Here is a 14898-nt window from a genome sequence, read left to right on the forward strand (position 1 = left end):
GTGAGAATAGTTCTTTCTATCCATGCTTCTTTGACCAAAAGCCATGCTTATATTTTTTAAATTCAAAAGGTTTGTCCATCTGTCTATTCTCTCTAACTGCGGAAGCGGTTTTGATGATAAGCCAATTTCAACATTTTGCGGACAACAATTTAATACAAATTGTTGTCCGCAAAATATTAGCGTTATCATGCTAAGCTGATGTTGAAGTAGAATAGGCACCGCTCCGTCATATTGTAACTACTCATAAGTTAAACCAAGAGCCAGAAACAGCTAGAGTTTTCTTTTACCTATAATCATTATGCTATACTCGTACTTTCCCATTTATACTTAAAGTATAAATGGGAAAATAAGTCTACCGCACCTTCGATAAAATTTAAGGTATTTATTTTTCCTCTCTCCCAATCTCTCTCTCGAATCTCGTCTCCCACTGACGGACCCTTATGACAGTTGCTCCCTATTACCAGACAACTTATGCCAGTTACTTCCCACTGCCACATCACCTTAAAGTATAATACTTTTGACCTCCAAAACTGGATACCTCCTAAACGCGATCGAAATTCTATAGTTGCTGTTTGTTCATACAGAAAAACTTTCAGCTTTTATAAAATGACAAAAATATGCCTATCTAATTGTCTTAAAAGTTAACCAATATTATAATAGTCAGAGTAACTAGTCGTTAGTTATAATGTTATTTGGTAATTTAAAATAACTGGCATAAAACTGTAAAGTCTTATCACGTTATATGATTTATTTTTACAAGTTGAAGGAAACCAATAGTTATTGTGATTGCATGAAAGCAATCACAATAACTATTGGTTCTCAACCCTGAAGGGTTGAGAATTAATATTATAAAACGTTCCATATTATTAATTTAATGTATGTTTTTTTCCATAATTATGCCTATTTATATTGTTTTTTTTTGGTTTACGTACCCAAAGGGTAAAGACGGGACCCTCTTAATAACACTTCAATGTCTGTCTGTCCGTCCGTCTGTCTCCAGGCTCTATAACAAGAACTTTTCACAGATTGAGTATATCTTCTGCCACTATAACAATAAATACTGAAAAAAAAATTAATTAAATATATAAGTGGGCTCCCATACAACAAACGTGATTTTTTGCTATTTTTTGCTCCATGTCAATAATAGCAACAGGTGAGCTTTTGAAATGTTCCATTGTACTTAGGTATACTTTAATAATAATTGACGATAAAATTAAAATAAATTAAAAATTACGGGGGGCCCTCATACAAAAAACACACATTTTGGCTATTTTTACTGTATAATGGTACGGAACCCTTCGTGCGCGAGCACAACTCTCACTTGGCCGATTTTTCAATGTGGTTTTAAAAAGGAAATTCTTTGATAATGGTTACTAAAAAGACACAAATGCTCTTAAGACCCCGTTGAATCCGCACAAAAAAGGCATAACGTTACTTGTGTCTGATGAGACTTATTTTACTCCGCCGAAAAAAGAAATAAGGAACAAATCTACCCGAAATATCAAATTAAACGTCTCATTCAAAATTTCATAGCAACCGCTTTGTAGTTATGCGATAATTTCATAATTAATTTCTAAAAGTTGTGTAACAATATTTTGAAATAAACACAAAAAACCTTCTCCTGTAAAGTAGGGTTTTTGCAACAGCACCCTTATTCGTAGAATACGACGATTTGTGGGATAGTCTATCGTCACAAAGCAATTTTACATTTTAAAATTAAAACCATCTCAATGTTTTAATTTTGCTCTTCAATTTATTACAACGTGATGTCAAAAAACTTAGGACCCACTCCCCTTCTTTGTCACACCATGTCACACTTCGTCGACCCCCTCCCTCCTCCTTTAGATGAGATACTTTATGGATGGATCCTTATACAAATAAAATACATGCCTCCTTAAACAGATTTTCAACGTTTTGAGCAGGAATTATTGAAATTAATAAAGGAACCTAATTTCGAAAGCTTTGTCTAATTTTGTATGCGTTTGAAAGGTAGGCATCATAATATAAACAAACTGCAGCTGACTATCGGATTATACTAATCCTTTGTCCAAAAGCAGGGCAGTAATAACTAAATTTTACTCGCAACTAATACTATTAATACAGGGTGTGGTAGTTTTGCAATTTTCCGTCCAATACATTATAAATATAAAAACGTGAATGAATTAATGGACTCTTAGTGTGTTAAAAAAAACATTTTAAAAGCATATTTCTATCGATGGCTGTTTTTTTTTTAATAAAATAAAGTATGTACGATTATTTTGCTCTGACCTTAAATATTAAATACTAGGAAACAAAAATAAGACTTTTATTTCTACTTCAATATTAAGTTTTATGAAAATACTTATAGCTATAGAAACAAGTAGTATAATATAATTACTATCAAAATCAATCGTCATAAAAATTATATGTATTTTGGATATGACGTCCTATTCTTGTAAATATTAAACCTGTGTAATATTAAACCTATTAAAACCAAGTGTAGCATCAGATAATGATTAAGAAAATTTGTTTGTAAAACATGTGAAAAATTAGAATTATTGTTGATTACCTATGTAGAAAAAATATAATAAAAATAAAATATGTTCAAAATATAATATTGAACTGTACAAATATTTCTGATTTTAAATATTGCACCATCCTGTTTCAAGCAGGAAGCCCTATTCCCTTTTAAAAATATATGGTTCAAAATGTTTTTAATAACGGAGCATATTAGAAAATTACCGCTGACGAGATTAAATCTCCAACTGTAATTTAAACCTGACTAATAACTTTATTCATACCAATGCAGAACATACCAAACTCTGCATAAACGTTCCGTTTTTAAATCGATTAAAAATTTCCCCAAACTTTTATAGAACACCCTGTACGTTAGTTTTAAACTCTACACCCAGTTTTATTTCACGTAGTAAAGCCGTTTTGTGTTCATAAAATTTATGTTCCGTGGAATTATCAGCGATTAAAATCGCAAATACGAGTTAAATGTAATAACTATACTGCTACACTCGAATATTAATTACTTAATTATTGTTAAAAAAAATAAAGATTTTGGCATTTAAAGCGCCATACAAATACTCGATTATGGTAGTTTTCGATACACGTGGCGGGGCTAAAATGGTCGCTTTGGAGAATCATATAATTAATCATAATATGATTAATTTTTAAACTCCACTTTGCATGCAATTTAAAATATAGTGATTCACTTAGATCAATGATTGGTCCCGGGAGCGGCGCTCGCGCGCGGTGACCAATCATTAATCGAAGCAAATCACTTTTAAACTCCACTTTGCGTGCAATTCATATAGTGATTCGCTTACATCAATGATAGGTCTCTCGCGCGGCGCTCGCGCGCGGCCACCAATTATTAATCGAAGCGAATCGCTATATGAATTGCACGCAAAGTGGAGTTTAAGAATGAATCATATTATGATTAAATATATGATTCTCCAAAGCGACCATTTTAGCCCCGCAGATCGTCCAATGATATCGTTTTAAGCACTAAGCACTACGCAGGTGCGAACCGGGCATCATAAGCATAGCCGAAAGTAAGTCAAATATTTGCCTTTTCAGCATTTACCGAAACATTACGCATTCAAAAGAATAACATTAATTTCAGTCCAACTTTCATCCATTATCATTAATTCAAGCCAATAATATAAACAAATGTTTAAAAATTCATTCTGACATGACAAAGAAAAGTTGGTATTGTTACCTAAATGATTTATTCGTTACCATCGACGTACTATCGGCAGGGAAGCTACATCGAACGCCACATTGATATAAAACACATACGATAAATTGATAAGATTTCTGTAAATATTATTGAACGTTATAAACTATTGCATAGCTTTTACCGCGGGCTTCAAGCAATTCCGTAACGAAAATAAACCTAACACCCCTCACTCCCACCGGTACATCGGTGCGACGTTGCCGTGCATCGTCTAACTTCGTTTCAGTTCGGCAATCTTCGGCACAGTGTTCGTGTGACTATAGAAGTACGCGACTAGCTTTACCGCGGCAGTTCCGAGTGCCACACGTATTTTTTATAGAATAGGCAAGAAAATAATTATGTCAAATTTGTACCAGGCCACGCGGCATACGAAATTTATAAAACGGAGAGAGAGTAGAAAAAAAAACGTTTATCTACAATCGGTCGATTTTACTTCTTATGGAGGTTTTTGACAACAATACATACAGCAAATAAATAGCCATACTAATATTATAAATGTGAAAGTGTGTCTGTCTGTCTGCTACCTCTTTACACCCAAACGCTGAAGCGATTTTGCTGAAATTTGGTATCGAGATACCTTGAGTCCCGGGAAAGGTTATAGCCTATATGATACTTTTCAACCCCGAAAAATGTACGATTCCCACGTGATAGACTAATTTTGGTGTAATGGATTATTCTAGTACTGAATCAAGCTAAATTAAATGATCAACTTAATGATTGTAAGATATTTTTAATAAGTTGGAAAGCCATTTATTATATTTGGCCTACAAAACTTTTGGCTTTATAATGACACTGGAAAACACTTTAAGCGTTTATAATAAAACAGATTAAGATAGATTACTCTGTTGTTTCGCGAGGCTTTGTTTTGAGTTTTCATTTAAGGCCCCTGTATACGGAAAGGTCGATCGTGCCGGTCGGATTGCAGGCCGACCTAACGCGTTTTGTTCATTTCTGTGTACGAGCACGTGAGGTCGGTATGTGGTCGGTCCGATCGGAAGGGTCGGACTCACCGTATATGGCGGCCTTAAACTAGGAAACGACCGTGACATTGTTGGTCTAGATTTATCCCAGAGCAATACTTAGGGTTAAAAATAGAGTTAACAAGTTTGATTTAGTAATTATTGAGGATTTACAATTCTATTTTAAATTCTAATTTAAATCCTTACTTATGCTCAAAATAATATAAGTTGTATTGACAATATTTATTTGCTAATGGCAAATACTTCATTTGCTTTGAAATATCTTTAAGTATATTATCACGAGAACCATATATTTTTCCAGGATAGTAATGAATAATTTCTATACCAACATTTTATTATTTTATTCCAGGAATAAAGTTTGGAGACAAATTAATAGGTAGGTAGGCATTAGGCACAATTATGATTTTTTTTTATGAAATAAGGGGGCAAACGAGCAAACGGGTCACCTGATGGAAAGCAACTTCCGTCGCCCATAGACACTCGCAGCATCAGAAGAGAGGTGCGTTGCCGGCCTTTTAAGAGGGAATAGGGTAATAGGGGAGGGTAAGGATGGGAAGGGAATAGGGGAGGGTAGGGAAGGGAATAGGGTAGGGGATTGGGCCTCCGGTAAACTCACTCACTCGGCGAAACACAGCGCTAGAGCTGTTTCACGCCGGTTTTCTGTGAGAACGTGGTATTTCTCCGGTCGAGCCGGTCCATTCGTGCCGAAGCATGATATTTTTGAGTATGACAGCAACAAGAATTTCATAAGATTCTACGTTGTTCTACAAAACGTGTGTTCCATGTTATTGTTGACGTTGTTGCTTTACTTTCAGCAAGTATTGTTTAAGTTCAATGTTAGAGATAAGCTCACGGGTGATTGAAATTGATATAACAAAGGTTCAGCTACTGCTTAACATTTAGGAAACTTGAGATTAATATTATTGTTATCGTAATACAGAGTAATTTTGTATAGGGTGTAACTGATGTGCTAATACTTTAGGATTCATATAAAGAGTTCACTGTAAAAGTAGTAACGCTGAAAGAATAATTACTTTTGTTTTGTTATTGTATGTTTATTAGAAATAGGGGGAGGGCCTCCGTGGTCTAGTGGTTAGAGCGTCGCTCTCGACTCCGGAGGTCGTGGGTTCGAATCCCGCGTTGGAAACATGTTATTTCCAAGTTTGGTTAGGACAATGCAGGCTGATCACCTGATTGTCTGACAAGTAAGATGATCCATGCGTCGGATGGGCATGTAAAAAGTCGGTCCTGCGCCTGATCTCTCGCCAGTCGTGTCGGTCTTCCGTCCCACTGGGTTATGAGAATAAAGGAATAGAGAGTGCTCTTGTGTACTATAAAATTACTCCTGCGTACCTGGTCTGGTTTCAATGAAACCGGCCACCGTCACCGAAACCGGTGTGGGGAGTGTTGTTATTATTAGAAATAACAATTTTATCACTTTCAGTGCTGCTACTTTAACAATGAACTCTACATTGTAAGAGACGCGTACCTACTTTAAAGTACGAGTATTATTAGTTTTGTTGCAATTTAAATAAATCATTGCATACAATTACTGCTTATGTCAATCCCGGTTTATATAGAAAATGACAAATATTTTTGACAGGGAGTCAATTACCGCTACCGCCATGTTTGGCCGAGTACAGTATAATATTGTTACGTGCTAGGGTTCGAGGATTTGGAGAGAAAGACCTGGTGACTCTCTTGAAGACTTTATTAACACTGCACTAAACACTAGGTCACAACACTTAGCACTAAGTCCAAACACAAATCACTAGGTCCAATCACTAAGCACTATCACTGTCCTAGGTCGTAGCCAAGTCGCAGGTTTCACTGGTTCACTCACTATTGATCACTCCGAAATCGCCTTGAAGATCGCTCAGATTGAACTGACCCCCGGGCCTGCCTGCGGCTCTTTTTATATGGCGAGACGAATTCCAGAAATTTCCCGATTCACGTAAACAAGTAAACAACCGTGGGAAATTTCTAGTAGGCTCGGGCATGTGCCACAATAAAACTGCCGTCCTTGCGATAAGTGCAGTAAGTTGAATTTAATTTAGACCTTATGGACTCAGTCATAAGGTCTAAATTCAAACACGCTAACAAATAAAGGGTAAACACGTAAACAAACATTGGACCTTTTTAGAAGGTTCGAGTATGTACTTGCGCACCACGTGTCCGTATACCATGTACCGTAACACTACTCCCCTCTTAGAGATGCTCGTCCCGAGCATCATTGTTACTGCCATGGTATCGCGCCAGACGTTCTATGTGTACCACTTTGAATGTCCCTCTTGGTTGCTTTTGAATCCTGTAAGTCACATCGTTCAATCGGGTAACCACTTTGTATGGGCCGTCCCACTTGGTCTGCAACTTTGGAGATTTGCCTTTTCGGCGAGTTGGGTTATGCAGCCACACCAGTGACCCTTCTTCGAAGCCGCTTGTATTCGATTTTCGGTCGTATCTGTTCTTCATGTTCTCACTTGACTGTAACCCATTTTCCCGAACCATGGCGTGTATATAGCGCATCTTTTCCCTTAAATCGCAGACATAATCTGGTACGGTCTTTGGTTCTTCCGGTGATCCTCCTGTCAAGAGGTCTACTGGTACTCGCAGTTCTCTACCGTAATTGACATACGCCGGGGTAGCTTTTATGCTCTCATGCTCGGCGGTACGGTACGACAGAAGGAAGAGCGGTATATACTTGTCCCAGTCCTTTTGTTTGTCATCTACCAAATCGCACTTCTGACACCAGTTGTTACGTGCTAGGGTTCGAGGATTTGGAGAGAAAGACCTGGTGACTCTCTTGAAGACTTTATTAACACTGCACTAAACACTAGGTCACAACACTTAGCACTAAGTCCAAACACAAATCACTAGGTCCAATCACTAAGCACTATCACTGTCCTAGGTCGTAGCCAAGTCGCAGGTTTCACTGGTTCACTCACTATTGATCACTCCGAAATCGCCTTGAAGATCGCTCAGATTGAACTGACCCCCGGGCCTGCCTGCGGCTCTTTTTATATGGCGAGACGAATTCCAGAAATTTCCCGATTCACGTAAACAAGTAAACAACCGTGGGAAATTTCTAGTAGGCTCGGGCATGTGCCACAATAAAACTGCCGTCCTTGCGATAAGTGCAGTAAGTTGAATTTAATTTAGACCTTATGGACTCAGTCATAAGGTCTAAATTCAAACACGCTAACAAATAAAGGGTAAACACGTAAACAAACATTGGACCTTTTTAGAAGGTTCGAGTATGTACTTGCGCACCACGTGTCCGTATACCATGTACCGTAACAATATTATAAGCATTGTGAAACATGTTGAAAGTGACAGTGGCGGCCGTCTCACTCGCTCATTTGTTTGAAGTCGATGTACTCCATAAGATGCGCTTACACGACCAATAATTGCGGCAATAATAATTGCTCGGCAACACGAATGGACCGATCGAGCAATTAGGGGAGCAGTATAGGGCAATTTCAATAAATTTCGGCAATTATATCGGCGATATTGCTTCTAATTGCTCCAGATATTTCATATCGCTCAATATTAGAGATACGAATCTATATAATATATAAAACAAACCAGGCAATTGTTTTGCGCAATATAATAATTGCTGTTTGTTGCTGCTTGTTGCCGTAAATTGCTTGATGTAGTCGTGACGTCTGATTATAGTTGCCCGTATAAGCGTACCTTTAGTTCTGTCTACTCTGCCATGACGATGTCATCCAAACATCAAAAGGGCCCTGTAGGTCAACACAAAGAAAAGATTTCCAATCCAATATTTTTCTTTTTTTTCAGGTTTGGTCGCGAGGACGTCAATGTTCGAGCCATTGAAGCAAAACGAAAAATACGACGACGAGCTGAACTGGGAACTGCCTTAGAATAACTTTTAATTGAATAACATATATTTTTTTACTAATATCTTGTTCTTGATCACTCCCGAGTCCCGAATGAATTTTTTCTTTAGCTTACTGTCATGTGAATATGTGAATTTTTATGGAAGGAAATGAAGAACCAACTTTTACTCTATGACTTTAAAATCCTCTTCTTAGGAAGCGAATTTTATTACGGACGGGTCAATTCAGACCACAAAGGTAATATACCTAGCGGAATAGAGAAACAAAGGCCTGAGCAAACGAGATGTCACTATCAGTAACACTGCATGGTAAAAAAAGACGTGTGATATATAACAGCAGAACCCTTTTTTTGACGTTCAGTCGGCACTTATCAGCACGTTGACAATTTAATCTCATAGAAAGATGCTTGTGTAAATGTATACGTCATGTATGCGTACACATATTTTTACACACATATGTAAATTAATTACGGTTTCGTTTGACAGCTTGAGATTGTTGCTCTATTCCGCTAGGTATATTAAGTTTATGAATTAGACCGCAACGTGACGCGCAGATGCATTTCTAAATTTGTATGGATTTGATAAACTTGCATGACGTCTCAATCAGTTGAAATCTGTCAAATCCATACATATTTAGAAATAAAATAAAATAAAAATTGTTTTATTTCATAATAATATATAGATTCATAAGAGAACATAATTATTATTATAAAATAATAATAATTATTATGTTCTCAGAAGGTCTGCGCGCGCGTTTAGAAATGCATCTACGCGTCACGTTGCGGTCTGAATTGACCCTTAATTCTACAAGCCCCAGTCCTGTAAAAAAAACATATTAATAATATTTATTACGTTTTTTGACGATCGTTTTCTATGAGGCCGTGGTATGAATCCCATCGGACGGCCTATTTCGAAGCTTAGCTCTTCATTTAAAAAAATACGTATTTGCTTTTTCTCGAATAAGTACATAAAGCAAGCAACAGCATACTTCCATACTAATAGTATGAAGACGAAAGTGTGTCTGTCTGTCTGTTACCCCTTCATGCTTAAACCGCTAAACCGATTATGATGAAATTTTATATGGTGATATTTTGAGTCCCACGAAAGGACATAATAATATGATACTTTTTATCCTAGATAAATGTACGGTTCCCGCGCAATAAACGAGTTTGGCGTATCTTAGTTCCGGGCGTCATCTAGTTAGTATAATAAAACATCCAAATACATCGAACAATGATAAAAGAGTTTGAGATAAGACAAAACCCAGAGATCCATTTAAAAAGTTAACAAAACAAAAAGAAAATCCCAGATGCCGAGATCGGCCGGGTTAGTAAATCGCCCAGTAAGTGTGTGTCAGGAGTTCTCAAAGTTTTTAGTTCACTTCGCCTAATCGCACTGTGAGAGGTCATTACGTTTTTGCTGGCACATGATATTTAGTTCGGATTTCTAAAGTGGATGTGGGTTCCGCAGTGTTGACTTCTTTCTGACGCGAGACTAGTAAGTACGAGTATGCAATCCCAAAAAAAATGGCCAGACGAAAATATCGGTGGGATGGTAGGAAGGAAAACCCACATGAAAATAATAATAATTTTCCTACTTTTAACTAACGCCAGCAACTCTTTCCCACCGCCCGATCGATTTCAATTTTTTTTGGGTTCACAGGAAGTACAGAGCAACTGTTTGGAAAAAAAATTAAAGTTGCTGAACCTAAATTTTTTCATTTTTTTCCCCACCCCACTGCAACCACACTGACTGCCCACGGCCTGCCAGCATGCAGATTATTATCAGAAAAGGTTATTCAATGTTCACGGAAGTGGCTTACGGAGTTATATTTGAGAGCCACTGATTAATACCTACTCTTTCACTAGCTCTGATAGGCAGACGATTTATCGTACAATTCCCCTTTGCCGTAAAGACTAAAGATAATCTCGACTTAGTCCTGATTTGTAAAGATCTTTTCTTTATTCGTTTCTACGGCGTGTAGATCGTCTAAGTCTACTCGATTTTTTTCGGAAAGTTAGAAAACAGTTGAGATAGAGAAAACAGTTTTTCTACACTAGTAAGATCGGAGTTATATGGAATTTTATTGACCTTAATTTCAAAGTGGGTTTTTTTTCACAACCCTAAAAAACTTTAAATTGAGATCTTCAGACTTTCGAGACTTTCTCTCTAAGCTTAATCAATAATCGCTTAGATTTGACCCCAGGCACTCTTCAATGTCATGAGTGATGAAAGATGAACCGGGTAACTAGCATTTTACAACATATAATATACGTGGGAGAGCCATGCTTCGGCACAAATGGGCCGGCTCGACCGGATAAATACCACGTTCTCACAGAAAACCGGCGTGAAACAGCGCTTGCGCTGTGTTTCGCCGAGTGAGTGAGTTTACCGGAGGCCCTATCCCCTACCCTATTCCCTTTCCTACCCTCCCCTATTCCCTTCCCTTCCCTACCCTCCCCTATTACACTATTCCCTCTTAAAAGGCCGGCAACGCACATGCAGCTCTTCTGATGCTGCGAGTGTCCATGGGCGACGGAAGTTGCTTTCCATCAGGTGACCCGTTTGCTCGCTTGCCCCCTTATTTCATAAAAAAAATAAAATATAAGAACAATTATTAATTTTTTCGATCAGCAAAAATAGTTTTTTTTATTGTTAATGACTAATGAGTAATTAAACCCTTTAGAAAAGACACTTCGCAATTATTATACCTAGCACAAATGACATACCTTGTAGTACACAATTATACCACAAGACTAATAATAATTGTTCATAGCTTAAGCATGTTATCTCAGGTAAGTGATAATTTTCAGTGAATCCATTTACTAGCTGAGGCGTTAAGGCATAACAAATGATTAACAATTATAATATTAGCTTAGGACAGAGTAAATTCATAGACTCTGTAGATCTTCACCTTAGAATAATTCTAAATTACTTAGATTTAGATTACTTGTCTAAATGTCTATACCTAATATTATGTCTATACATAATTTTGAGCATGATTCCTGACTCAGTTTTTCGCACAAACATAGATTAAGATAGATACTGCATGTCGCTCCATTTGTATGAAAACGAGCGTGCCACTTTTTTATAGCTACTGTGTCGTACCGATGATAAGAAAAGTGGTCATTATCTGGGCCAACGTTTCTATTTGAATTTCTACAGCTCAATACCGCACTTTTAGGCATTTAGGCATTTTTAAAATTCTGATTGACGTCCGATTCCGATAGCAGACTAAAGAACAGACTTTCGAAAGACGAGCGTTGCTCGTCGTTTGGGATCGCGATGTGGTACGCAAAGTACATACACACGCGATATCTATCATGATCTATGTCTGTGGTTTTTCGCATTTTTTCCAAACCAAACATAGAAACATTATTTTTTTACAGCGCGAATAGATGCAAATCTATATTCCCACTTTAAAAAAAATGTGTTTCTAAGTTTGGTTAGGAGTTAGGACAATGATTAGATCCTAGATGCGTTGGATGGGCTGGTGTAAAAAGTTAGTCCTGCGCCTGATCTCTCGCTAGTCGCACAATAGACATAACGACCAGTAGTTCGACTGCAAAGAGACGGACAGGTTTCAATATCTGTCAAATTCGTCGGGTTTCACTAGGATTATAAATGGAATGTGCCTCGCGCTGGCTGATATAATTTATTTTTAAATATTTAAAATAAAGATTTCAAAATTGGATTCTGACAATTTTAATGGCATGTGCCAAAACACAAACAACAATACGACCAAAGAGGAACACGTTCAGCGAATATGTCATAGTTTTAAATTTGTAGGAGACAAGTTAACAACCCTAGCGACGATTTTCGTCATAATACGTCAAATTTAAAAATTCAACCTCAGTTCTAAGTCGGCATACTCTGTAATTCTGTCTACTCTGCTAGTCGTGTCGGTCGTCCATTTGTGGATTGACTTATAGACCAAAGGAAGTGCCTTTGAGTACTACACTTGGGCACTATAAAATAACTTTTTTTTATGAAATAAGGGGGCAAACGAGCAAATGGGTCACCTGATGGAAAGCAACTTCCGTCGCCCATGGACACTCGCAGCATCAGAGAGCTGCAGGTGCGTTGCCGACCTTTTAAGTGGGAATAGGGTAATAGGGGAGGGTAGGGAAGGGAAGGGAAGGGAATAGAGGAGGGTAGGGGATTGGGCCTCCGGTAAACTCACTTACTCAGCGAAACACGGTTTCCTGTGTATTTCTCCGGTCGAGCCGGCCCATTCGGGACGAAGGATGGCTCTCCCACGTTTCTGCCTCTGGTAAAGTAGATGCAGAAGTAATTTTATCAGACGCAGTTGAATTGGCTTGGTTTCAATGAAACCGGCCACAGTCCTAGAAATCTAGGAAGCCATTTTACTGATAAGGAGTAAGCTAAGTTCTAAATGCAAATAGTAATAAATAATAATAATAGCTCCCACACCGGTTTCGGTGACGGTGGCCGGTTTCATTGAAACCAGGCCAGCTACGCAGGAGTCATTTTATAGTGCCCAGGTGGTTGCGCAGTACACAAGAGCACTCTCTATTCCTTTACTCTCATAACCCAGTGGGACGGCAGACCGACACGACTGGCGAGAGATCAGGCGCAGGACCGACTTTTTACATGCCCCATCCGACGCATGGATCATCTTACTTGTCAGACAATCAGGTGATCAGCCTGCATTATCCTAACCAAACTTGGAAATAACATGTTTCCAACGCGGGAATCGAACCCACGACCTCCGAGTCAAGAGCCGAGCTCTGAACCACTGGACCACGGAGGCGTTATGCAAATAGTAAAGTATCATCTAAGAAATTCAAATGCAAATTCTTTATTATTCAAATTCTTTATTTAATAATAAATTCATAGACTGATGACAGAAATTTATCATTTGGTCGGTTTATGTCAATTCAATGGAATTCATGTTTTTTTATTATGTAATTTGGGGCCGCCTATGGGCTATTCGCCTATATCCTTTTTTGCTATCTTTGTATATAGGTTTTTCGCACCGAGGATAATTCATGATTTGTCGGCTAGATATTACTCATTTGACATAACACGACCAAATAACGTAGGTCCTCCATCTACCTATGAATTAACTTCTATGATAGTACAATTTAGTATCGTAAAAAGAATTGTTTACTTGGATCAATGTATCAATACAAACTTTTGTGTCCCTAGTACATAAATTACGTAATGTAACGACCAGTAAACTTTTTATGACATGTCCAAAATAGCCGATTTACGTTTTACTGTGATTTCTTATTTATGACTTTCATTATTACAATGTTTATAGAAATTACAGATGACATAAAATACTGTAATGGCGTTAATCTGAATAAGTTACAATACTTATATTGTGTAGTTTTTAGCTACTTGGGTAAAAAAAAAACAATCGGCCGTCCCGTACCGGTATAGAGTGAAAGTAGACAAAAGAATGTGTTTTTTGTATGGGAGCGCCCTTAAATATATACTTTTTTTAATTTTAATATTAACTAGCTGTCCCGGCAAACGTTATTTTGCTATAAAATGATTTTCCCTGTTTTCCTGCTTTTCTCTTGAAGTTTTTTCTGATTTTTTTTTCTATAGACCTCACGAAGCCCGAGACCTTTCCAACGAATGCAAAACCGTGGAAATCGGTTCGTGCGTTCTGGAGTTATAGCGTCAGGAAGGAAAACCCGACTTATTTTTATATATTAGATTATTAAAGTACAAAATATATACTTAAGGATTTTTTGAAAATTTAAATTGCCTAACTGTTACCATTATTGATTGCGAGAAAAAAAGGCCAAAAAATCACGATTCTTGTATCGGAGCCCCCCTTAAATATTAACTTTATTTTATTTTTAGTTAAAGCGGCAACAGATATACAAAATCTGCGAAAATTTCAGAAGTCTAGCTATAGCAGTAGGTACTTGAGATAAAGCCTGATGACATACAGACGGACAGACATCGAAGTTTCAGTAATAGGGTCCCGTCTTTACCCTTTGGGTACGGAGCCCTAAAAACAGATTTCCTGCAGAAGTGAAAACGGAACAGCAAAAACAGGAACACATTTTAATAGAAAGAGAGGAAAATATTTTATAGTGTCGCCATAGACAAAGGAAAATGTGTCGCCTAGCGTGTTTGTTTGAAGTCTAGTTACTCTGTTCTCTCTGTTCTTTAAAAACTGTCAGCGTTTCTATTCTTCGGCATTTCTACAGTGGCCGTGCTAAACCATGTGTCACGTGTCTAGATACGATTTTAATATTTTTAGTGCCAAAAAAGTGCGCAACGCCGCGCCCCTTATGAAGTTTTCAATTCAATGAGTAGATACTAAATAGGTACTTACATTTTATTGG

At 37.5% G+C, this 14898-nt stretch overlaps 1 protein-coding gene across 1 annotated transcript in view; it reads left to right on the top strand.

Annotated features, from left to right (window-relative positions):
* The window catches only part of LOC121734629 (ammonium transporter Rh type B), a 65347-nt gene extending 56720 nt beyond the window's left edge, over nt 1-8627 (top strand). Inside the window, exon 10 of the mRNA XM_042125219.1 lies at nt 8509-8627. Coding sequence (XP_041981153.1) covers nt 8509-8591 — 83 coding nt within the window. The 3' untranslated portion in view covers nt 8592-8627. The remainder of the gene's footprint in view (nt 1-8508) is intronic.
* Nucleotides 8628-14898: the final 6271 nt, after the last annotated feature.

Source organism: Aricia agestis, chromosome 16, assembly GCF_905147365.1.
Source record: "Aricia agestis chromosome 16, ilAriAges1.1, whole genome shotgun sequence".
NCBI classification, from domain to species: domain Eukaryota; kingdom Metazoa; phylum Arthropoda; class Insecta; order Lepidoptera; family Lycaenidae; genus Aricia; species Aricia agestis.